This window comes from Leptosomus discolor, chromosome 21 (genome assembly GCF_034619465.1).
Source record: "Leptosomus discolor isolate bLepDis1 chromosome 21, bLepDis1.hap2, whole genome shotgun sequence".
Lineage (NCBI taxonomy): Eukaryota > Metazoa > Chordata > Aves > Leptosomiformes > Leptosomidae > Leptosomus > Leptosomus discolor.
In genome coordinates, this window is record NC_141411.1 from 7589813 (window position 1) to 7611867 (window position 22055).

The following is a 22055-nucleotide window of genomic DNA, read 5'->3' on the forward strand; positions in this document are numbered from 1 at the left end:
TGCAACCAGTTCACAGGGTGTTTCAGAAGCCAAGGCAGACCCTGGGGTCAGTCCCAGGCTGAGATTAAGTAAACGTTGCCTAGTGATGGGAACAAATCTTCCAGGGCTCTGAGCTGAGACCTAACTCGCTCATCCTATCTGGGAGACAACTATTTGGAAAAATAGGGAAGAAAGTAGTAACCATAGAAATAACTAAAATTTAAGGTATGTCGACAGGTCTGCTCAGTCTGCAGGGTGTGCTGAAAGTTCTCCCCATGTCAGCTGCGAATTTAAGCTCAATTATTAGAACAAAGCTCAGCTCAGCCAAGGCCTAGAGAGCAAGAGTGGTGCTGTGAAAAAGCAAACACTTTGCATCCAAAGCACAGAGGAAGTCAGAAGCACTAGCTGCCTTAGAAAGGGGAAACTGAGGCATCAAGCAGGGCAAGGCAGCCGGTCCCTTTACATCTGCTGTCTGGACCTGACAGTATCCTGGGTGTTTCCTGCCGCCCTCCCACTGCAGGCTCTTCTGCCAGGAGGTCTGGTGCAGGCAGGTCTTCTTGCAGAGCACAGAGAGTACGGCCTGTGCTGACCCCAGTCCTGGGAGTCACCGTCCCCAAGGGCTATGACTGGAAGAGCCTGTGCAGGATGTGCCCGAGCAGAACGTCTCTCCGGCCCATCTGAGACACCTCTCACCTTGAAGAGCTGGACCCCGATGCAGGCAAACATGAACTGCAGCAACGTTGTGACGACCACAATATTACCGATAGTCTTTATGGCCACGAACACGCACTGGACCACGTGCTGCAGAGGTGGAGGACAGTGCACACGTGAGCACGCCTGGGGCAAGCCCCTGCTGCATCTCCCACACCCTCTCACTGCAGGGATGGGCCCCAGGAAGAGCAGGAGCCTGCTGAGAGCAGTGGGATGGGGCAGACACCTTCCACAGACAGGGAGTGGGAATTGGGTTCCTGGCCCCACAAACCCCACAGGGCATGATGCCTGCCACATAACCTTCCATGAGGACTCCCACGGGCCCCGGCCCCAGCCTCCCTCTTACCTTCAGCCCCTTTGCCCTGTTAATGGCTCGCAGAGGCCTCAGCACCCTCAGCACCCTCAGAATCTTCACCACTGAGATGGTACTGGACCTGAGGAGGAAGGCACAGCTGAGATGGGGCGATTCCCCTGCCCAGGCCAGCCTGGCACAGCCCCACCAAGAAGCCATGGAGGCCAGGCTGAGACCGGGGGTGAGGGGCAAGGGATGGCAGACATGCAGATACCACTAAGCTGTCACCCCACATAAGGCCAAGGGACACTGGTAGCTGGAGAAAGCAGCTCCAAACTGAATTTCCACCCAGATCTTCACCTTTGACACTCAAGGAGCTTGCTTGCCTACCTCCCAGTTGCCCATGCCCTGTCCCCCTAAGCATGACTTTACGGACACTGACATGGGCTAAGGCCCAGCCCTTGGGCTGGCTGCTCCTTCTCCATCCAGCACAGAGAGCAGCAGCACCCCAACTGCCCTATCAGGCCTCACAGACCAGTGCCCACCCCGCAAAGCGTGGAGGTGCTTACTCGATTCCCATGGAGGTGAGTGAGACAGCAACCACCAGCAAGTCGAGGATATTGAAAGAGTTCCTGCAGAAGGAGCCTTTGTGCAGGAAAGCACCATAGGCTGTCATCTGGGGAGCAGAAGGAGTTAGGAAAGAAGCCAGGCAGGGCTTGGGGGCATGGTCCCTCCACAGCCCTGGGGCAGACAAGGCATGAGAGGCTTCTCACAGCTCCATGGCCTGCGGACCCCATCCTGCTCAGACCTCCACCTCTGCAGCCAGGCAGAGAGATGACTTCAGCTGGAAATCCTCTGTACTGCATTGGCTGGAGACAAAACACTTCCCAGTCATTCCACAAATTAAGGAGAAGAGTAAAGAGACTTGGAGTGGGAGCAACATGCAGCAGCTGCTTGAATTGCTGGGTTTTTCCACACAGATTTCCACTGCTTTCTCCTTCTCAAAGTTTTTCTTAACGACATGTCAGAACAAAAATGCTGGTGCCATGGCCCAGCTATCCCTGTGTCACAGCTGACTTGGCTGCCTGACCTCACTGGAGGGGACACACGGCCTCTGTGGCAAGTCACGTACCACCAAGACTGCATGAACTCTGGGGATGTGAGGATCAGCCAGCAGCTTCTCCTCGCTGGGACCTGAAGCTTGTGCCCAAAAAGCCTAAGGGCCTATGGCCAGAACAATCTAGACCCATGTGCTGGGTCATGTGCATAGCGAGGACCATGGGGCAGAGGGACTCACCTTCAAGACGATTTCGACTGTGAAGACAGAGGTGAAACCAATGTCAAAGTATTTGAGAATCTGGGGACAGAAGTACCAGAACTGGATGAGATTTAGGTGACATAGAAAACGCTCTGGTGTGTTCAACCATCATTGCATTGCGGTTTCGCCTTCCACTCTGTTGACTGGGGACCTCATCTAGCTCAACAGAGACTGCAAACCCAGTGCCAAGGCTCCTGAATTTCCCCAGTGCACGATCCAACCTGCAGCCTGGGGCCAAGCTTTTAGTTTCCAAGTGAGTGAGGCTTGACCTGATTCTCCTGAAAGCATCTGATCCCCAAAAGCACTGAGTGTCCTGGGAAGCTGTCTCGTGTGAGACCCCTCAGTCCCTGCCAGACTCTGCATGTGTGCAGAGCCATTTGTGCCTCGTGTGGCTGAACCTGTGGCTACCACTGCTCCATGCTAGCAGCATTTCAGGGTGCTGCACACACCAGTGGTCCAGTTTGCCACCTCACAGCATGTCCCTATCCCCAACAAGCCACCACAGCCTTGAACCAGGGTAATCTCACACACCCTGTCAGGTGGATCTCTTCACCCAGATGTAAACTGAGACATGGAGCAGTAAAAACTTGCACCAGCTGTTCCCTCGATGGGAAACACAACCAGCCTCTCCGAGTGTATCGCCTCCCCAGAGGCAGGGATGAAATCACAGCTACCTGCCTAGGCATGACATCTGGCAAGCAGGTCTCTACTTAATGAGGAGCTGGAGGTCTCCATGAGGTCTCCCCCACCCATCCCAACCCTCCACAGTTACATGGGCACCTGGTTGCGGAAGGACTCGGCCCGGATGGGATCCTCAGCTGCCAGCGAGATGCTACTGAGCAGAATGAAGAGCAGGATGAAGTTGGTGAACCAGGTGGCATTGACAATTCTGTGGCACAGCATACGAAACCTGCCAGGGACAGAAATGGCAGGAGATGCTGTGAGGGGCCAGAGGGACGTCAGATAGAGCCATGGTAGCCAGGAAGAGGGTTATGGCTAAACCTGGAGGGCAGGAAGGCCCTAGGCATGAAGGGATGTCTGTGCCAGCCCTTCCACAGAGACTTTTCCCAGTGAGCTGTCTCCCTTCAGAGCTGTCTATCATGCACAGGTAGGATCCCATTGAGAAGGGTCAGTGACAGGGGTACCTGGGCCAGCTCTGGCTCCACAAGGCAGGGAGAAGGGTCAGTGCCTACTTGTTGGTTGGGCTGAAGATGAAGAAGGAGCTGGCTTCAGGCATGGGCACAGCCTTCTCTTTCAGCTGTAGCTCTGCAAGTGGACGTGGCCGAGGACTCAGGGGGATTTCAGGCTCATCTTCCTCATCATCACCTGCACAGTGACCAAGAGGGGGTAAAAGGAAAGAATCACCCTGAGAGGGAGAGGGAATGTGACCTTGTAGACAATAATAGAACCTGTGATCCTGATTCAGCATCTGTGCCAGAAGGACCTCAGTACCCCGAAGCTGGTAGAGGGTCACCACATCGTTTGGTCCTCACACAGCCAGGGTTCTGACACCATCCCTCTGCAGTGCCTCCCCATTGCTGCTGCCCTACCAGGGACAAGTCTTACCTGGGAAGTCTGCAGAAGGGTAGGGGTCTTTGATCTCATTGACATTGGATTCAAATTCATCCACTTTCAACTGAAATAAAGGAGAGATAGAGAGGAGGACATGCAGCTGTGTGCCAGTATTGCTGCCAAATGTTGCACGTTGACCAGACCCTATCATCTCAGAAGCCATGTGGGGCACACAGTGTCTCTGAATTTGGCCTGTACAGCACCAAGCACATGGAGTCCTGGCCAGGATGGAGCAGGGTGAGGGGCAACACCTCAGGAATGTGGCAATCTGAGCAAAGAGCAAACACCAAGAGGATGGGACAGGGGAATGTGTGCTTGGCCAAGGGCCTGAGGCCATGCACCTCTACCATGGGTGGAATAAGACATGGGGTGACTCCTGGGTGAATTCCCATAGGGCATCTCTGGAAAGTGGATTGGGAAGTAGCAGCTGGCCAGATGCTTATAAGAGGCAGCTCAGCACAGTCAGCACAGCTGGACAGACGGTTTCATATACAGGGGGTGCTGGTATGGACATAAAGGAGGTCTGGGATGCTGCTGCTCTGCTCTGCTCCACTCCACACCACTACACAGGAGCCCATCTCAACCACTGACAGCTGGCTGTAGCCAAGGACATGAATCAGAGGAAAAGGATCCCCAGCAATGGACCTGTTTCACCAGGCAACATGTCTGCCTGGGCCCGGAGAGCCCCCATCACCAGAGGATGTTAATGCGAGGAGCAATTCTGGCTCAGAAGAGTCGAGACCCAGGGTGGCTCCAAGCCTTTGTCAGTCCTGGCTAGTGGGAGGAGGAGCCTGGTCCCTCACCAGGAGCTCCCCAAGACCCAGCCCCACCAGCACTGACCTTGGCTGTTGTAGGAATCCCTTCTCCCTTTGCTTTCTGCTCAAGCTTCTTTGCCAGCATCTGCTTCTCATCTTCAGACTTCTCTGGGTAAGCTCTGAGTGGAGAGGATGGGAGAGCAGGAAACTGAACTCTGAGCAGGGGCATGGGTGATGCCATTCTGCCTCCTCCTACCAAAGCGACTGGTTTGGGAGCTCCCACCACCAGGGACTGCAGCACTTACCTGGACATCTTCCGTCGCTTGCGCTCCTCTGCCTTGGCCTTCTGAGCTAAGGTCAGGCTCTCAGCCTCAGCCAGGTTATCAACTGCGATGGCAAGGAAGACATTGAGAAGGATGTCTGCAGAGACAGTGCTAAGGACATGAATCACAGAACGGTCGGGGTTGGAAGGGACCTCTGGAAATCATCTAGTCCAACCCCCTGCCAAAGCAGGTTCGCCTGGAGGTTACACAGGACTGCATCCAGGCAGGTCTTGACTATCTGCAGGGAAAGAGACTCCACAGCCTCTCTGTTCCAGTGCTCTGTCACCCTCAAAGTATTGTATTTTTTCCTCACGTTGAGGTGAAACTTCCTGCGCTCCAGTTTGTGCCTGTTGCCCCTTGTCCTGTCACTGGGAATCACTGAAATGAGTCTCACTCCATCTTTTCGACACCCACCCTTTAAATATTTACAAGTGTTGATAAGATCCCCTCTCAGTCTTCTCTAGGCAAAACAGATCCAGGTCTCTCAGCCTTTCCTTGTAGGAGAGATGCTCCAGCCCCCTCATCATCTTCGTAGCCCTCCGCTGGACTCTCTCCAGTAGTTCCCTGTCCCTCTTGAACCTGGGGGCCCAGAACCAGACACAGCACTCCAGACGTGGCCTCACCAGGGCAGAGTAGAGGGGGAGGATGACCTCCCTCGACCTGCTGGCCACACTCTTCTCCATGCACCCCAGGAGACCATTGGCCGCAGGGGCACATGGCTGGCTCATGGTTAACTTTCTGTCCACCACAACTCCCAGGTCCTTCTCTGCAGAGCTGCTCTCCAGCAGGTCGACCCCCAGCCTGTACTGGTGCGTGGGGTTATTCTTCCCCAAGTGCAGGACCCTACACTTGCCCTTGTTGAACTTCACTAGGTTCCTCCCCACCCAGCTCTCCAGCCTGTCCAGGTCTCACTGAAGGGCAGCACAGCCTTCTGGTGTCGTATCATCAGCAAAGCTGGTTGGTTCCCCTTTGGAGGATGTGGTCAGAGCTGTCCACAGTCTCCAGGGTGCCCTGAGAAACCCTCCTGGAGTCAACTCCTTGAGGTAACCCTGTGATCCCTAACCCTGCAGCTGTCCTTGGGAGTACTGAGCTCTAGGCGGACTGCCCTCTCTCTGCCTTAGCTCAGTCCGGTTACCGCACTGACTGATGGCTGAATCCATGCCAGCCAGTCATCCAAACCTGTCCTGTGGTGTGCTTTCCTCTGGACTCCAGATCCCAGACCCCAGCCACCACCAATGCAAGCCCTGAAGCCTGTGTTTTGTCTCCTGCTGTTCTGAACTGAAAAGCTTAAGGCAAGCACCAAAGAGCTTAAGGAAGCCCCCCCTTCCCCCCCCCCCTTCCCAGAGTCCTGTGTAGCTGATGGTATAGGGCTGGGTACAGGGAGGCTGGGCCTGGCTTCACAGGCAGAGGATACAGTTCCCACAAACAAAGAGGATGATGAAGTAGATGCAGACCAGCATGCCAGGAAAGGATGGGCCCCCGTAGGCCATGATCCCATCATACATGATTGAATTCCAGTCCTCTCCGGTCAGGATCTGGGAGAGAGCAGAAAGAAACACTCAAGAGCCCCCACAGCAGAGTATGGCAGAACTCATAGCTCGATCCTGCCCTCCTGGCTCCAGCCCCAAGCCCTCACAGCCCCAACAGCCCCATTGCCAAACCCACCTCCCTGCACTACTGCTCGTGACCCCCAATTGCATTTCTCTGCTCCTGCCTCAAAGCCATATCACCTCCCACGTACCCACATCTCTCCGAGCCCCAGCTCTCGCCAGGAGACCCGCAGCCCAGGCGAGACTCCCAGCACCCTGTCCTCCAGTCCCCTGCTGCACCTCCCACAGCCCCATACCTGGAAGACACTGATGAGGGCCTGAGGGAAGTTGTCGAATGTGCTGCGCCGCACTTCCATGTCCTCAAAGTCAAACTTGCCTCCAAAGAGCTGCATGCCCAGCAGTGCAAAGACGATGATGAAGAGGAAAAGGAGGAGGAGCAGAGAGGCAATGGAGCGGACAGAGTTGAGCAGGGAGGCCACCAGATTGCTCAGGGATGTCCAGTACCTGGGGAGAGGAGACAGCAGCATGCAGGAGCTGAAGGAGTGGGGGAGGCTGTGGGCAGGACCAGGTAAGACACAGGGAACAGACTGCCTGGCCCAGGGGGATGCGCCAGCAGCGCACCATGAGGGGCTCTGAACCAGCACCACTCACAGGCTGGGCACTGAGTCTGCTCCAGCCACGCGCCAGGAGGTGGAAATGAAGCTCCAGTTGTGGTGTGACACCTGCTGCCTGCACTGGGCACCAGCAGGCAGGATGGGGAAGGGGGACACAGCAGGTTGGTGGCAGAAAGGGAAGCCAGGAGTCCCGTCACACCCATTTACAACACCCCAGAACCCAGAGCAAGAGAGGGACCCCAGGAGACTTCCAGCAAGCCCTGCTCTGTCCTCTTCACCACTCCCAGACCATGTCCTGGAGACAGAAATCCCCAGCTTCGCCTTGTCCCTCCATCCAGGAGCTCTGCTCATGCTGCAGCTCTCCCCAGGGACAAGGCCAGTGATGCCTGAGGACCGTGAGCTGCCAGCACCCACAGAGCTCCCTCCCCAACCTGGTGATCTTGAAGATGCGGAGGAGCCGGATGCAACGCAGCACAGAGATGCCCAGGGGTGACAAGGTGCCGAGCTCCACCAGGATGGTCTCCAAGATCCCCGCACACACCACGAAGCAGTCGAAGCGGTTGAAGAGTGACATGAAGTACTGGCGCAGGCCCAGCGCGTACATCTTCAGCAGCATCTCAGCCACAAAGAGGGCCAGCAGCACTCGGTTGGCATTGTCTGGGACGTGAGATCCAGCCATCAGAGCATGGACCTCTTCTTAAACTCAGCATGGTGCAGCAGGAAGGGAAGGAGGGCAGTGCTGCCCAACTCCCTTTGCCCACTGAGCCCTGAGCTGCAGCTGCAGCAAATGCTGTTTTTCAGCTACACAGGAGAGGAAGATGAGAAGGGTGATGTGCAACTGTGTGCTTGCACATGTGAGAGTGCGGCTGTACTGTGCATGTGAGTCCGTGCAGTGTGGGCACGTGTACTGGGCTGTGCATGTGTGTGCACACGTGTGGCTGAGCTGTGTACGTGTGCGCACAGCTGTACTCCATGGGTCTGTGTGTGCGTGTGGGGGTGCAGGTAGCGTGACTGTATGCATGTGTGTGGCTGTAATGCCTGAGTGCATGCGTGTTTGTGCATGTGCAGGTGTAAATGTACACACTCTACGTGTGTTCACCAGGCAAACCCACATCCCCCAGAATAATTACGCTGTGCATGTATAACCGTACACACCGTACATGTTCAATGTGCCGTTGTGTGACAGTGCAGTGGGGACAGTGCACACAGACTTGTGTGCAGGTTGTGTACGTGTGCATGAGCAAGTCTGCGTGTGCCTAACAGCCCCTGTGACACCCAGCGTGCCTGTGCATGCAGAGCAAGGGTTCACACACGTCCCCAGGGCAGCAGGGTGTCCCAGGCCTTCCCCCTCCCTCAGGCTCTTTGCTCACCTTGCACCTGTGTCAGCCATTCTGGCTGGAAGTGGTGCTCGGAGGCGATGGAGAGGGTGTTCAGTGCCACCAGCAGGATGACAAGCCAGTAGAAGAACTTTGACTTCACCACATCCCTGCACTTCCTACGAAACATTCGGTTCCAACGCCTCCACTGACGGCTGGAGAGATAGCCAAAGCGTCAGCAGGGCCAGCCAGCGGGTCCTGCCCAGCCCAGGGCTGTGCCTGCAGACTGCAGAGCAAAGCCACTCCTTCTCCCTTCTCCGGCAGCCTTCCCTGAAAAGGGATGAGGAACATAACCCTGTCCCTGGCACTTGATGCATTCACTCAGGCCCTGCAGCTCATTCTCACAAACACCTCCTGGCTTCCTTTCAGCCTACAGTCACCTCTGGTTGGCTGCTACAGGCCCATCTCCTAGATCATAAGACATGCTGCATGGGCCATGAGAGGATGCTTGGAGCCCAGTCCCAAAGTGAGGAAGTTGTTCACCTTGAAGTGGCTTTTCGCCAGCAACAGAGCAAAATTCCCTATCTGCTGTCTGCAATGACTGCATCTCCTCCTGAGCACAGGGCCCCTGGCTCTGCCCCAGAAACCAGTGGCTGAAAAGAAAGCCTGGTCTAACTGGGACAGCAAGCGAGAGACTGTGCAAGCCCACATGCAGAGAAGCAGATAGTTCAACCAGTGCATACTTACAAGTAGAGAATCCACTTGTTCATGCCCTCAATTTCATACAAGCTCTCCGTCTCTGACCCCCCTTCATCCGATGGCATCATACCTAAGGAGGGAATGACACCCCAGGCTTTCCTTGGAGCCCTTGGGAAGAATATGTGCGAGGGAACCTCTCCCATGAGCACATCAGGAAGAGCCATCCCAGGGAGGCAGCAGCAAGAGTTTGGGCAGAAGGTTTTGAGCAAGTAGGAGGCATCAGAACAGCTGCCCAGCAGCAGGAGCAGCAGCAACCCAGAGAGGCACCTGAAGAGGCAGCAGTGTGTACGCAGGCTCCCTCCGCGTGAGGCACTCCCAGCACAGAGAAAACTGGGGTCAATTGTGATCCGAGCAAATGCCGAACAACAGGTTTGTAAAAGCACTGGCCATAGGTGTGGAAGAGGTATTTTGTCTTTCCCACTGTTTCCCCAGGATCTTTGCGCACATGGACCACTCATCTTGCAGCACCAGATGTTATTTCAGCTGGCAGGGTGGCATAGCAGATACAGTGGCTCAGTGGCAGAGCTTCCTAGGCCTTGCTGAGCCTTTGGCTAGATGCCTGGATATCACCTCCTTCCCTGAGACACTTTTAATCCCCCAAAATTGTCAAGCAATGACAAGAAATTCATGCACCTGTTAGTGTACGAGCAACTAACCCTGCACTCTGCCCCTGCACACAGAAGTGCACATGCTCCTCATGGCCTCTGATGGCCATTTCAAGTGCACTTTGCCAAAGGAGACCTACACCTTGCTACTAGTCTGCAAATATTAAACACAGGGGTTGAGGTAAAGATTTAGCATCAGGGCCAAGATACTGCTAGTTTGGGTCAGATTCAATAAAATGACTCAGGAAAGAAAAAAAAAAAAGAGGAAAGAAACTGGTCTGCAGAATTCAAAGCATTTTGTTTTCATGCAAAACAAGTCTTTGTGACTTCTCTGAAGGTCTCTACTCTGCCTCTCTAGGATGGTCGGTGTTAGAAACCCAACCCTCATGCTAAGGGTCTTTGACCAAGCAGAGCTGGTACCTTCTCCCCTGGCCCGGTCACTGTCCATGACCTCCGCATGGGTGATCCAGTCCATGTAGCCCTTCAGATCCTCCTCCAGCTGCTGCTTCTCCCGCAGCTTCTGAAACGTGCCCCTCGACTTGGCCTTCTCGCGCTCTTTGGTGAACTCGCTGGGACAAGGCAAGCAGCAGAGTGAGACTCAGGAGGGGGATGGCGTGGAGGTCAGGTACCACAGCCCTGTGCCAGGCCAGTCCTTGTAGAAAGAGAAAAGCCGAAATACCCAACTATCTAGGGCTACCACTAGATGGCTGTAATGACTGTCCTCTTTCTTGTCCCTGTTCCATGGTGCAAGACCATGGGGGATCACCACCTGATGCCTGATGACAGGCAGGGTTTCTTCCCCACCACTGGCTACTCTTTGTCAGCTCCTTGCTGCAGGATGCTGCGGCCGGACAGGCCAACTAACGCAGGGCATTGGAGGCTGAGGGAGTTCTCCAGCCCTGCTAAGGACTAGAGCAAGCGAGGTCTCATCCACCTGGGGGGCAGAAAGCTGCCCCAAGCTCTCCATGTGGGGAAGGTAAGCAAATCACATAGCAAGTAAAGAGGAGATGCTTTTCATGGTAACATGGAAAGGAGAGGCCTGCCAATGCAGGGGTTCCCACTCTTCTCATGCTTTTCTAATTTCTTTTCTGTCCTGGCATCTGGCAGGACTGTAGATCTGCTGCCCAGCCAATATCATGCTGCCAGGTGTTAGTAACAGGTCTCAGACACTACAACAATAATTAGACACACTAAGCCTCAGAACTTGTCAGGCCTTGTCTGGATTTTCCTGATCTCAAGCATATTTTAGCTATATTTGCAAAAATATTCCAGAAACATCTGCTGTGCCTGCAACTTACTCTAGGATCAGATGACTACTGTCCAGCTTGTCCTGCTGCTACAGCCAACGTCATGTAAGGGTTAGGTGCCTGTGGTCTGGTTTTGGGCTTGTTTTATTAATATCCAATTTGTTTTAACCTTGTGCTATTGTATGGTTCTTGCCATAGAAGAGGACTAACAAATTCAAGTAATTAGGGCATAACTAACCCTGTGAGCTAATAGACGATGAGTGTGATCCACTAGCACACAAGGATTGAAACATATTAAAAAAGACCCAGAGCCTACACAAAACTGAGGAGGAAAGCTCTCCTCAGTCCCCAGGACAACACACACTTCCCAGCCACAAAATTGGGGTGCTGGTACCTCACCACAGCAACACATAGTAGGTTGAGCATTGTACCAGAGATATTTTGTGCACAGCAGCTTTAACAGTACTACTATGGGAATTAGCACTGATTGAGTCATTTGGCATAGAAGTGTTATGATCATTGTAACCAGACTGATGACAGCTCGTTGTTGTACTTGGATGAGACTGTTGAAGCATTAGTTAGACTAACAATAATTCTCTTGCATCCCTTGCATTCATATCAAAGGTGTTTTCTCTAGGTTGGCCATAAGGAAATAGTGTGTGCTCACAACAGGAGAGCAGCGCCGTGTGTACCAGTGAAAATGAGTGTCTTGACCTCAAGGCTGTGGGGTAAGGACTGCTGCTTTGAGCTCCCCCGCTCAGCTGCTTTTGCTGCAAGTGCTGGCAGGCCACACTATCAACACCCAATAATGTGCTCCATGGCTGCATTTGCTGACAGCTGCTTGTGCTACAGGGAGATTTCTGTGTTAAGTTTTGAGCTAAAACCACAGACAGTCACAGACACTAACACAAAAAGTAACTCAAGGCTCAGGGTTTCTAAGCATGCAAAAAAAAAAAAGGGAGAGGAATGGAGGAGGAAAAGGAACAGAAACTTTCCTAGGCTTTCTTCTTGTATAGTTAAAACCAGCCAATGTCCACACTCTGATCATGCTCACTGATCTGCTGGCAAAGAGAAAGGGCAGGGTGGCACTTACCCACTGAGCACCCCCAGCACCAGGTTGAGAACAAAGAAGGAGCCCAGCAAGATAAGGCTGACAAAGTAGATCCATGGCCATTCATTCCCAATGGCATCATTTACCTGGCAAGGAGAAGCAGATGAAGCATTCTGAACACACTGTCTGCTGCCTGTCTCCCCTTGGGGCCCCCCTCACCAGCCTCCGGCAGCTTCGCCCCCTCTAAAGTGAGTGCTTGGGATGGCAGCAGATAAACCTGACTCAGCCCTGGCTCCCTACGACTCTGCATCTGGTTTTAGTGGAGGCAAAGCCAGACTCAAGCATTTTGGAGGCAGATTTAAACATCAGCCCCATGCCTAAGACTCACCAAGACAGTCTCCCAAGGACTGCAAAGCATGGTTTTTTGCTGGAGAAGCATCCACCAGCGAGCCACTGCTGTGCCTGGACTGTACACAAAGGTGGGAGCCAGAGCACTCTCCTGTCTATCTGGAGAGCAAGGACAGCTTGGGCAGTGCCTGCAGAAATGCAGAAGCCATGCCTGGTGCACTACGGAATGTGCATTACGGTATGAAGCTTGGTGGGGGCAGAATGTTTCACTGGTGGAGAGAGCTAGCCCTGCTATGGGGCCCTGTGGGACCCCTCTGGGGTCCTGGAGGGAATTCCCTGCTCTGAGGCAGGACCAGCAGTCACCTCTGCTGAGCGGGGCACCAAGCCCAAGCTGCTGGAGCCTACCCAGTAGAGGACTTCGGTCCAGCCCTCCATGGTGATGCACTGATAGACAGTCAGCATGGCAAAGCCGAAGTTATCGAAGTGAGTGATGCCATTGTTGGGCCCTGGCCAGCCGCTTCGGCACTCAGTGCCATTGATGGTGCAGTGTCGCCCGTGGCCAGAGCTGGTGCATGGGGCTGGCTTCTCTGATGCCACTGTAGCAATCACATCTGAGGAGGAAAGCCATGGTGTGAGCAGCAGGTCAGGCCAAGTAGAGCAGGTCCCAGCACCTCCCAGCCTCCTGCAGAACCGTTGCAAGCAGGTCCCTTTCACCACCTCCTCACACCACGTACCATCACCGAGCTGTGTGCTGCACCAAACATCCTCCGGTGCTGCCATATTCCCAGGCCTGACGCTGGCAAGACCAGACTTTCTGCTACCCACAGAACCTCTGTGGTCTGCACAGCAGCCACACAGAGGTATCTCTGCCATATCACCCCCCCTGTCACAGCCCCACCTGTCCCGAAGTAGTAGCAGGTCTTGTGCATCTTGCCCTTGAAGAGCTCCTGCCCCACAATGGCATAGATGATGATCATGAAGAGGACCAACAGGGCGATATGGAGCAGGGGCACCATGGCCTTGATGATGGAGTTCAGGACGACCTGAAGGCCTGCACCAAGGAGAAGGGAGAGGAGGTCAACCACTTCCTAAACAGCTTTGGGTGCACCTTGCATTCCTGCCAGCCCCTCTGACAAGCCTCTGAAACGACCTATGCCAAGTGAAGAGTCCCAGTGAGCTGGGACTGAAATCTCTGAAGCAAGAAATCCTTTCTCTACTCTCCCCGCAAACATGCACAAGACCCCAACAGTGCCAGGCACGAGGCAGTGTTGGAGGCTGCTTCATGCCTCTCCATTTGTTCTGTTGCTCTCACCCTGGCTGTATTCACATGAGTTATGGGAGGGTGAGATCCCTGCCCTGAGAACCTAGAGTGAGGTCCTGGCTCCTTTCACACTGGCCACCCAAAGGTGCTGACACAGACATGGAGGGAGCTATATGAGTGCCAACCTGCAGATCCCCAGTGCTGACAGCTGCAAGCTGTAAGGATGAGCGAGACCCTGTGGCTCCTCCACACCCACCTTGTGGCTGGGCTTCACCCAGCAGCAATAAGAAACCTGCCCCATGGACCCCCACCCTGGCCAGGCACAGGCGTTCAATCCACCCGCCAGCCCTTCCTGTGGCACCCATCACCCACTCGGCACTCCGGACACCAGGCGCAGGGGTCTCAGCACACGAAACGCTCGCAGGGCCTTCACGTCAAAGCCTCCTTTTCCCCCTGAAGTCCCTCCCTGCTTCGCATTGACCTGCTCCAGGGTCATGGTGATAAGCCTGAAAGAGCCGGGGCACAGAGCAGGGAAGGAAGGGGGAGAAGCAGAAGGAAGGACAGGCAGAAAGAGAAGGGCATGAGGATGGAAACCAAGAAACCTGAGCTAAGGATTCAAAGTTCTGCAGGCAGGAAAGTGAGGGACAGGACTCTGCCAGCCGTGGTGAGCCTGACCCAGGGAACGGGTCTTGGCTAAGTCCAGCTCCTGGACACACTCGTGGCTGGGCACACCTCTGCTGGGTGCCACCTTCACTGCTGAGCAGCTGGGGGCCCTCCCATGCCCTGATGCCCAGTGGACCCTCTTCCTGTGTGCCAAACCCCAGGGGACCCCATGTCACTCCCCTTCTCCAAGGCAAGAAGACCTAAGAGGCATTAAGGAGCCAGACAATAAGAAACAGGAGTTAGAGAGGATCCCAGGTGATGTCAGGGCATGAAAAAGGGGGCCTACGGGAGAATGCCATGAACTGAGTCTACAAGTTGCCTCCAAACCCACTGCAGTCACTAGAAAAACTGAGGTAGCTGACGGGCTGTAGAGCAGGCCTGGCACAAGCTGAGCACCAGCAGCTTCCCCTCTTTGCATTACCCCAGAGACACGATGGAAAAGTCGAGCACGTTCCAGCCGTTTCGGAGATAGGCATCCGTATGGAAAAGAAACCCGTAGGCAATTATCTTGAGCATCGCCTCAATGGCAAAGAAGATCAGGAAGGCATATTCGATCTTCTCCTGGGGATTGGAAAGGCAAGCAGGAGAGGATGCTCTGTTAAAGCAGACTGTCACTTCCCTTGGTATCACCACCGTGCACGGCTGCCCCCCGCGTGTCTCTGGATCGGCCCCTGCTGACAACCCATCTGTGATCCCCCCCACATAGCAGGCATCGCTGTGGCTGCCCTGGGCAGGAAGGGGTGGCGTGCTGAGCCACCACATGCCACTCTCTGGCCTGCCACATGGTCCCCTGCATCCCTTCAATGGCACACTGCCAGGATCATGTCCCTGGGCTATGGGTGCCTGTTCTTACAAACTATGCCAGCAAAACCACCACTTCCCAACCTAGTGCCCAAAGGTGCCTGGCCCAGGGCACTGCACATCTCCGGTTCTTCTCCCTGCTGCCTCACCCTCCCTTCTCCTACTGCCTTCCTCCCACAGTCAGCACCGATGCCTTCTCATCCTCTCCAGCTGAGGGCTTGCTGGGTCTGTCCAGGAGACACCACACAGTCACCAGCTGCTTTGTGCCTTCCCTTGTGCCCTGAGCATCCAGGGAAGTGAGGCCTTGGGCTCAAGACCTCCAGCCTAATGCCAGACATCTGCCTGGCAGAGTGAGCTGCTAGAAACTGGCCTGGGAGCTCTGCTGAGCAGAGGCATTGTACCTACTCCCAGGCAGGACCGGGCACCCACCGCAGGGGGCTCAGCACAGCCCTGCAGCCTCAGGGCCCAGAATAGCTCATCTTTCCCCAGAGCATGGCCAAGAGCTGCCTGTGCCCACCTGGTTCTGCCTGTCACTGTGACCACTGCCCTTGCTGCTGATGGCCCTTTCCAGACTGGGATTAAAATCCCTCCGAAGCAGACAGATGGACAGGGCTATTTATATTTCAGGTTTTCCATGGCCCTTCTCCTCCATCTGCACCCCGTGAAGGGCAAGGAGCATCCCTGCTTGAGCTCTGCATGGAATTACACCCGGAAAGGCAGAAAAGTCTCTCTGAGATCAAACTGGGAGCGAGTCTCCACTGAGGAAGGCTGCAGTGCTGCGAGCACACCTTCCTCCCAGGGTGCCTCTGGCTTGCCAAACGGAAAACACTGTCCATTTAAGAAACCAGGGCCAGGCCTCAGACAGCAGCATTGCCTGCTCAATTACCATATCCAAAAGCAGTGGCCATGCCGAGTGCCCCTGTATGATTGTCACCCATACAAGTGCAAGTTCCTTGTTGGACCTGAGGGCAGCAATGGTAAGAGCAGAGACATAAGCATTGCGATTATTGGTGCTATCAGGGCTCTCTCTTTGAGGTTTTAGCTAAGGCAACTCAATGCCACTCACCTCCCCCCCCCCTTATCAGTGCTAGATCCCCCCTAGTCTGTCCCCAAAAGCCTGTCCCTGCAATCCCAGACATGAAAATACAACTATTGAGAGGATCATTTCAGCAGTCAGTGGTGTGTGGGAGAGATAGCCCTGCTGCAAATGGAGGAGAAATGGGGCAGCCCACTGCAAGCTATAGCAGACCTGCAGCTGCCAAGGCCCAGGCTGGTGAGTGTCAGGATCCAACCTGGAGCCCCAGCATTGCAAACGCTAATTCCCTGCCCTGCTTCATCCAGCAGGACAGAATCAGGCCCCAGGGTCTCTGACAAACGGGGATCTCCCACTAAAAACCCCTTGCCCAGAATCAAAAGATGACTTGCTATTCCTTGGAGTCCCTTTGAGAAGCCCGAACCAGATGAACAGCGCTTTGGCCAGCTCCCACGGTATTTGCCCCCCATGTGCAGCCAGTGAGCAGCAAGGTTCAAACCTGGGCCACTCGAAAACCAGCAGGCAGCGCCCTGCAACACGGCTACATTCCCTCCCTCCTGGGAGAGGCAGTAATTGCAAATTCCCTTACAGCACCAGCTCACCGTTGTGCTTTGCAGACCCAGCCACATCCATGAAGCTGCATCACCCTCATCTGTCCTGTTCCTCCCTCCAGCACAAGGAAAAGCATTGGCATGGCCAGTATGAAGGTTCTACGCAGTGACCCATCAGTGCCGGCTGCAGGGATCCCCCAGCACCTGTCCTACCGCTGCGGCTCCAGTTCCCCCGGCTTATCTGGCTGTGCTGTGGGCAAGTGCTGATGTTAGCAGAGCAAGAGGAGCCAGGCCCCTGACTATGAAGACATCTCACAAGCATCTTTGTTAGTGGGCTGAGGTGATGAAGCCTTCCAGTGGGGCAGGTTTCTGGACTCTCCCAGTGGCCCAGCCTTCAAAAAGCCACTCTAAAAAGACGCAGGTCTTGGTAAGACTCCAGGCTGTTACACGTACGCATGCTTCAACCATGTTAGGGGTCACAGAGTAACCTGACCTGTGGGTGCTGGATGAGTCGCAGGAATAACAGCATACACCATGCCGATGCAATGCAACATGACACAGCTCCAGCCTGCTCAGCCATGACAGCTCCCAGCCCCTATGGCCACGCAGGGCTCTCAAGAACGAGCCTCAGCTCCATGTCCCTGGTCTCTTCTCCCAGGGAACAGGGCGAGTAGGGCTTGGATAAAGCCTCCCAACTGGCCAAAACGGGGGACAGATGGTGAAGGGAGACTGTGACTGTAACACAGCCAGATAGCTACCCCTGCTTCGCAGCAGAAGACATCTGTGTGCAGTAGGACTCAGCACTCACACCCCTCCAAACCACCCCCAGCCTCCTGCCCTCCTCCATGCCCTCCATTCTTGCTCCTGCACCATCAGTCCCTGCACCTCCCTATAGCCTCTCACTCCCAGCCAGGCCCTGCTCCCCTTTCCCACTGCAGCTCCAGCCCCCATCACCTCCGCTGTCTCACACTGCCCTTTGCTGCTAGCCTGAGGGGTGGCCCTTGCCATGGCTGAGGCAGTTGTCACAGGAGGTTTGAGGCTGGCAGGGATCTCTAGAGGTCGCCTAGTCCAAGCCTTCGCTGCTCAAAGCAGGGCCAGCTTTTAACGGGTTGCTCAGAAATTTGTCCACGTAGGTTTTGAAAGACTCCACAACCCACCTGGGCAACCTGTGCTGGTGTTTGACCACCCTCCCCAATAAAAATGGTTTTTGTATGTGCACCAACGGGTTGACCAGGATGCATGTGTGGACCGCCTGCACCAGGACATGCAAGGCAGGTAGTTGTGTTGCTGAAGTCTTTCATAACGGATTTTTAAACATAAAACACCCATAAGGGTGTTCTCCAGAGGCTTGCAGCAACCGTGCTTCGCAAAACAGAGTAGCTCTGTGTCTTTCTGCTCTTCCCCTGAACATAGACGGGAGAAGCCCTGCAGATGTGAGAGGCAGAAGGTGACAAGACAGCTAATGAACACATGCGAACACAGTTAACAGCAATCTCATAGGCTCCCCTTCCCTTGGAAATCAAGATAAACACGAGGGCTGGAGCAGGGGAAGGCTCCTTTGAGTATGTGGTGGGAAACCCTGGTACTCGGCCCGGGAAAGACACAGTGGAAGGCAGGCTGGCCCCTTGGGGCTGCTGCAAACCATGTCTGGGAAGAGACATTGAGAGAAACATTTCTGCTTCTCACAGCGGCCTCTGTCATTGCACAGGGAGCGCTTGGGACAGGGAGACATGCAGGGAAGAATTTGGGCGAGTTTTTGAATCAATTGCACAAGGTTCTTAGAGCAGGTGGTTGGACCAGATGATCTCCAGAGGTCCCTCCACCTTCAGCTGCCCTGTGATGCTGTGATTTTCCTGCCATATCCCCCAGCCACAGCTCCTCCTTTCCCATAAACAAGTGACAGACCTGGGCTTGACAAATCCCAGGGCTGCAGAGGCAGGAACCAAAAAAGCAATAAACCTCTCCAGCAGCTATACAAGCATGGAGGGGCCAGGCCCTACAATGAGTTGTTCCCCATTGCACCTCCCTCAATTGCTGTCCACAGCTCCTCATTGCTCCATGTTCCTTCCCTGTCGCACCAGCTGTCCACATCTGGTCAGGTGTCTGTGGGACACCTTGGTGGCATTCCTGAGGGTTGTCCCTGGACTAGATGCCCTAGGTCTGCTTGGTTTGAAAAGGCTTTGCTGGGTACTACCACCTCAGCCAGCAAAACCATGGACAGAATGATCTTGACACAGCATGAACAAGAGCTCAGCTGATGCCTGTCAGACCCAGGGTGCGAAGAGCCCAACTAGAGGAAGAGAAATCCAGAGGAGCTGCAGCTAATCCACCCTTCTCCAGGGCTGGGAGGAGAAGGTCAGCAAGGTCCCTTGAGAGGAAGCCTTACCATGGCACTGGGGACCATGGGGCATCCTGCTTGATGCAGCAGGCTTTGGAAGATGCTGTATTTTTACTGGCATTCAGGACAAGTGGTCAGCTCCGCTGGCCAAACTGGAGGGCGAGAGCTCTGCACCAGCAATGGGCAGCAAAAGTTACAAATGGGATCTGTGCAAAGGGGAGGCGAAATCCTCTCGCCAGCTCTGTCCATGGGGGAAGAAGCTTGAAAGAAGGCAACCTTGTGACAGCAGGGCTGTGTATCCCTCAACATGTTGGGTAAAAGAGCAACAGGAGGTTATGAAGTCCCATGCACTGAGACTGTGCAGGCATATGGTGGTATTCTCACAGCTATTGGAGGACTCCAGGAGATCAAGGGCGACCCCAGGCTCTAGGAAAGCCACATGTAATCAGGACTTTCCTGCAGTGAGTGACCCACACCAGCCTCAAGGGACAGACACCCGACAGCAGGTACTTGCTCTTCAAAACCAGCACTGGACCAGCAATCTCTGTTCCAGGACTGCTAAACACCAGTCAGCTGCCCAAAAGCAGCTGCTTTCAGCGCTATTGGAGATGCCCTGGGCTATATGAGACAGTCCTGGGCTGGCAGATGTTACACAAGGCCCACAAGCAAGTCACAGCCCTCCAGAGCAGCAGATGGAGGCCTGGGACACCCGCAACAGCATCAGGCGCCCATATTCCCTTAACTGAATTGTGCCTGGGGCTGTGTTCAGGCTTTAAAACACAGGGGTCCCCTGACCCCTTTGGCTGAGATGCAACCCAAACTGGCAGGAGTTTTGGAAGCTTACTCCTTTATATTAAACTTCTGTCCTAAGTAAACACAAAGCCGTCATCTGTGATTCTAATGGAGTGCCTACACACAGGCCATTACCAGTGTTAAGGGTGTCTTCTGTACAGCTTGAGTTCCAGTTCTGTCCCCCACTCACCAGGCCCTGTGCTCTACCTGATACACTTACAAAGCACTTCCAGCTGCTTTTGGATGCTCTGAAACAGTGGCCTCCCTCTGAGCAGTCACCCTTGGGTCCCATTAGTGGGGAAAATCAGGTACTTTAGTGTGTGCTGCACGTCAACCACCACCCACCAGAACTGCAGGAGGAGACCAACTGCCCTAGGAGACAAACCCAACTCTAAATTTGCCTTTACTTCTCCATCGACCATAAATGGAGTCCAGGCAGTCAGGTCACATGCAGACATCTGTATTTGCTTGGGTGAATCCCCTTGAATAACCCGCCTTGCTAAACACATTTTTGAACTTGTTTGCTCCTGGAGCAAGGCTTCTAGTGCAAGACAGTGTGATTTGGAGCTCACTGACAATTTTGGCAACTCAAGTCAAAGTGAAAATAAACGCTGTGAATTCTTGATCAATTTGAAAAGTCAAAATCATTTCATCAGGGTGGGAGAAAATCTTTGACTTCACTAGAATTAGACAAAATTAGACAAAAAAGCGCATTAAAAATAAGTCTTCTGGATCAGAAAAAATCTAATTGAAAAAGAATAATAATGAAATACGTTGAAATTAAACAAATGTATTTCTTCCAGAATAAAGCAAAACAGATTCATAGAAGATTTATGGGTTATTAAAAACACTTTTTTCACCCCCCAAAGTGAGTTCTGGTTAACAAAGCTTTCATGAGACTAATTCTAAATTTAATGTAAACTCCGTGTGCAAATCTCCCTCGGGTGGTCTGGCAAGACAAGAGTCACAAGCGTGGCTGCTCTCCAGGTTTTCCAACCTTGCAGGAAGAAAGTGGCAGCAGAGGTCTCCCAGGAGACCCTCCCTTCCCGAGACCCTCCTTGCTGGAGACCCTCAGCTTTAGAGCAAAGTGGCTTTCCCTGCATTAAGCGCCTGGGATGCAGGAGGCTTCTCTGAAGGAAGCTTGGGCTGGACAAGCTCCTGCACAGTCACTAGCAGCGAGCCCTGATGAAAGTTAGCCTCGATCCTGCCTCCACAATTAACATGGGGTGATGTCCTCACTTCTCTGACTCAGTTTCCTCTCACATATTTTGCCTCCTCAACAATTTCAAGGTCTTTATCTAAACTCAATCCTCTCTAGAGAGGACTGGGCAATGAAGAGAGGCAATTAAAAAAAAGTGTCAGGGAGAGATTAAATGTATTGCGGCATCTCTCTGCTGCAGGAAGAAATGCCTCCAACAAGCCTTCCTTGAACTGCCTGCAGGCCCCGTGCAGAGCACAGCCTGATACCTGAGGTGATGGGGGTCTAGCTCAGCTCTTAGCTGGGATTGCTCCTACAAAGCCACCAGCACATGATGACAAAGGGACACGCAGAGCAGGGATGAAAGAACAGAAGCCTGGGGTTGCCAAGCTCCTGATACAGAAGGCTGTTGGCATGGCAACAGGCTGAAAAATCCCCCAATAGGATCTAGCAAAAGTAATCTAATATACAATAAACAGATGAAATTTTGTTTATACATGACATCACTCGGTACACTCCTGCCTGCCTCCCATTAATGGGACAGGCCGTTGGTCCTTCCTGGGCAGCACCAGCCCCTGCCCAGGAGCCCCACGAGGTGGGTTGCTGTCAGGCTGTCCCCCCGTCACGCCACACTGCCACATGCTGCTCGGCTTTCTCCAGCTCTGCCCTCGCAGATGTCCCTGTCTCAGCCAAACCCCAAACCCCCTCCCAGGGGGAAGCCCCCATCCCTGCTGTCCCCACCTCCTGCCTCCCATGCTCAACCTGCCCCAGGGCCGCTTTCCCTCTTTAACCTCTCAGCTGAGATAACGGCACCTTTCAAATCCTGTTACACCCCCTCGGCCAGGGAAGAAACCAAAACCAGCATCTTGAGCTTAACTCTGTCTCAAGCTCAAAGGTGTTAGAGAAGCTGGCCAGACAGCACACTGGGAGGCCAAATGAATGCCCCAGGAATTAATTCTCCATGGGTATTTTTAATGC

The 22055-nt window shown here is 54.0% G+C and overlaps 1 protein-coding gene across 1 annotated transcript in view; it reads right to left on the reverse strand.

Moving 5' to 3' along the window:
* CACNA1S (calcium voltage-gated channel subunit alpha1 S) overlaps positions 1-22055 on the reverse strand; it is a 47543-nt gene that overhangs the window by 19710 nt on the left and 5778 nt on the right. Inside the window, exons 3-22 of the mRNA XM_086476653.1 lie at positions 14786-14925; positions 14074-14207; positions 13339-13491; positions 12846-13051; positions 12135-12238; positions 10215-10363; positions 9178-9259; positions 8485-8645; positions 7546-7771; positions 6797-7004; positions 6365-6485; positions 4933-5047; positions 4713-4806; positions 3867-3936; positions 3494-3626; positions 3081-3210; positions 2280-2339; positions 1552-1658; positions 1037-1124; positions 673-780 (exon numbers count right to left, since the gene is read on the reverse strand). Coding sequence (XP_086332779.1) covers positions 673-780; positions 1037-1124; positions 1552-1658; positions 2280-2339; positions 3081-3210; positions 3494-3626; positions 3867-3936; positions 4713-4806; positions 4933-5047; positions 6365-6485; positions 6797-7004; positions 7546-7771; positions 8485-8645; positions 9178-9259; positions 10215-10363; positions 12135-12238; positions 12846-13051; positions 13339-13491; positions 14074-14207; positions 14786-14925 — 2589 coding nt within the window. The remainder of the gene's footprint in view (positions 1-672; positions 781-1036; positions 1125-1551; positions 1659-2279; positions 2340-3080; positions 3211-3493; positions 3627-3866; positions 3937-4712; positions 4807-4932; positions 5048-6364; positions 6486-6796; positions 7005-7545; positions 7772-8484; positions 8646-9177; positions 9260-10214; positions 10364-12134; positions 12239-12845; positions 13052-13338; positions 13492-14073; positions 14208-14785; positions 14926-22055) is intronic.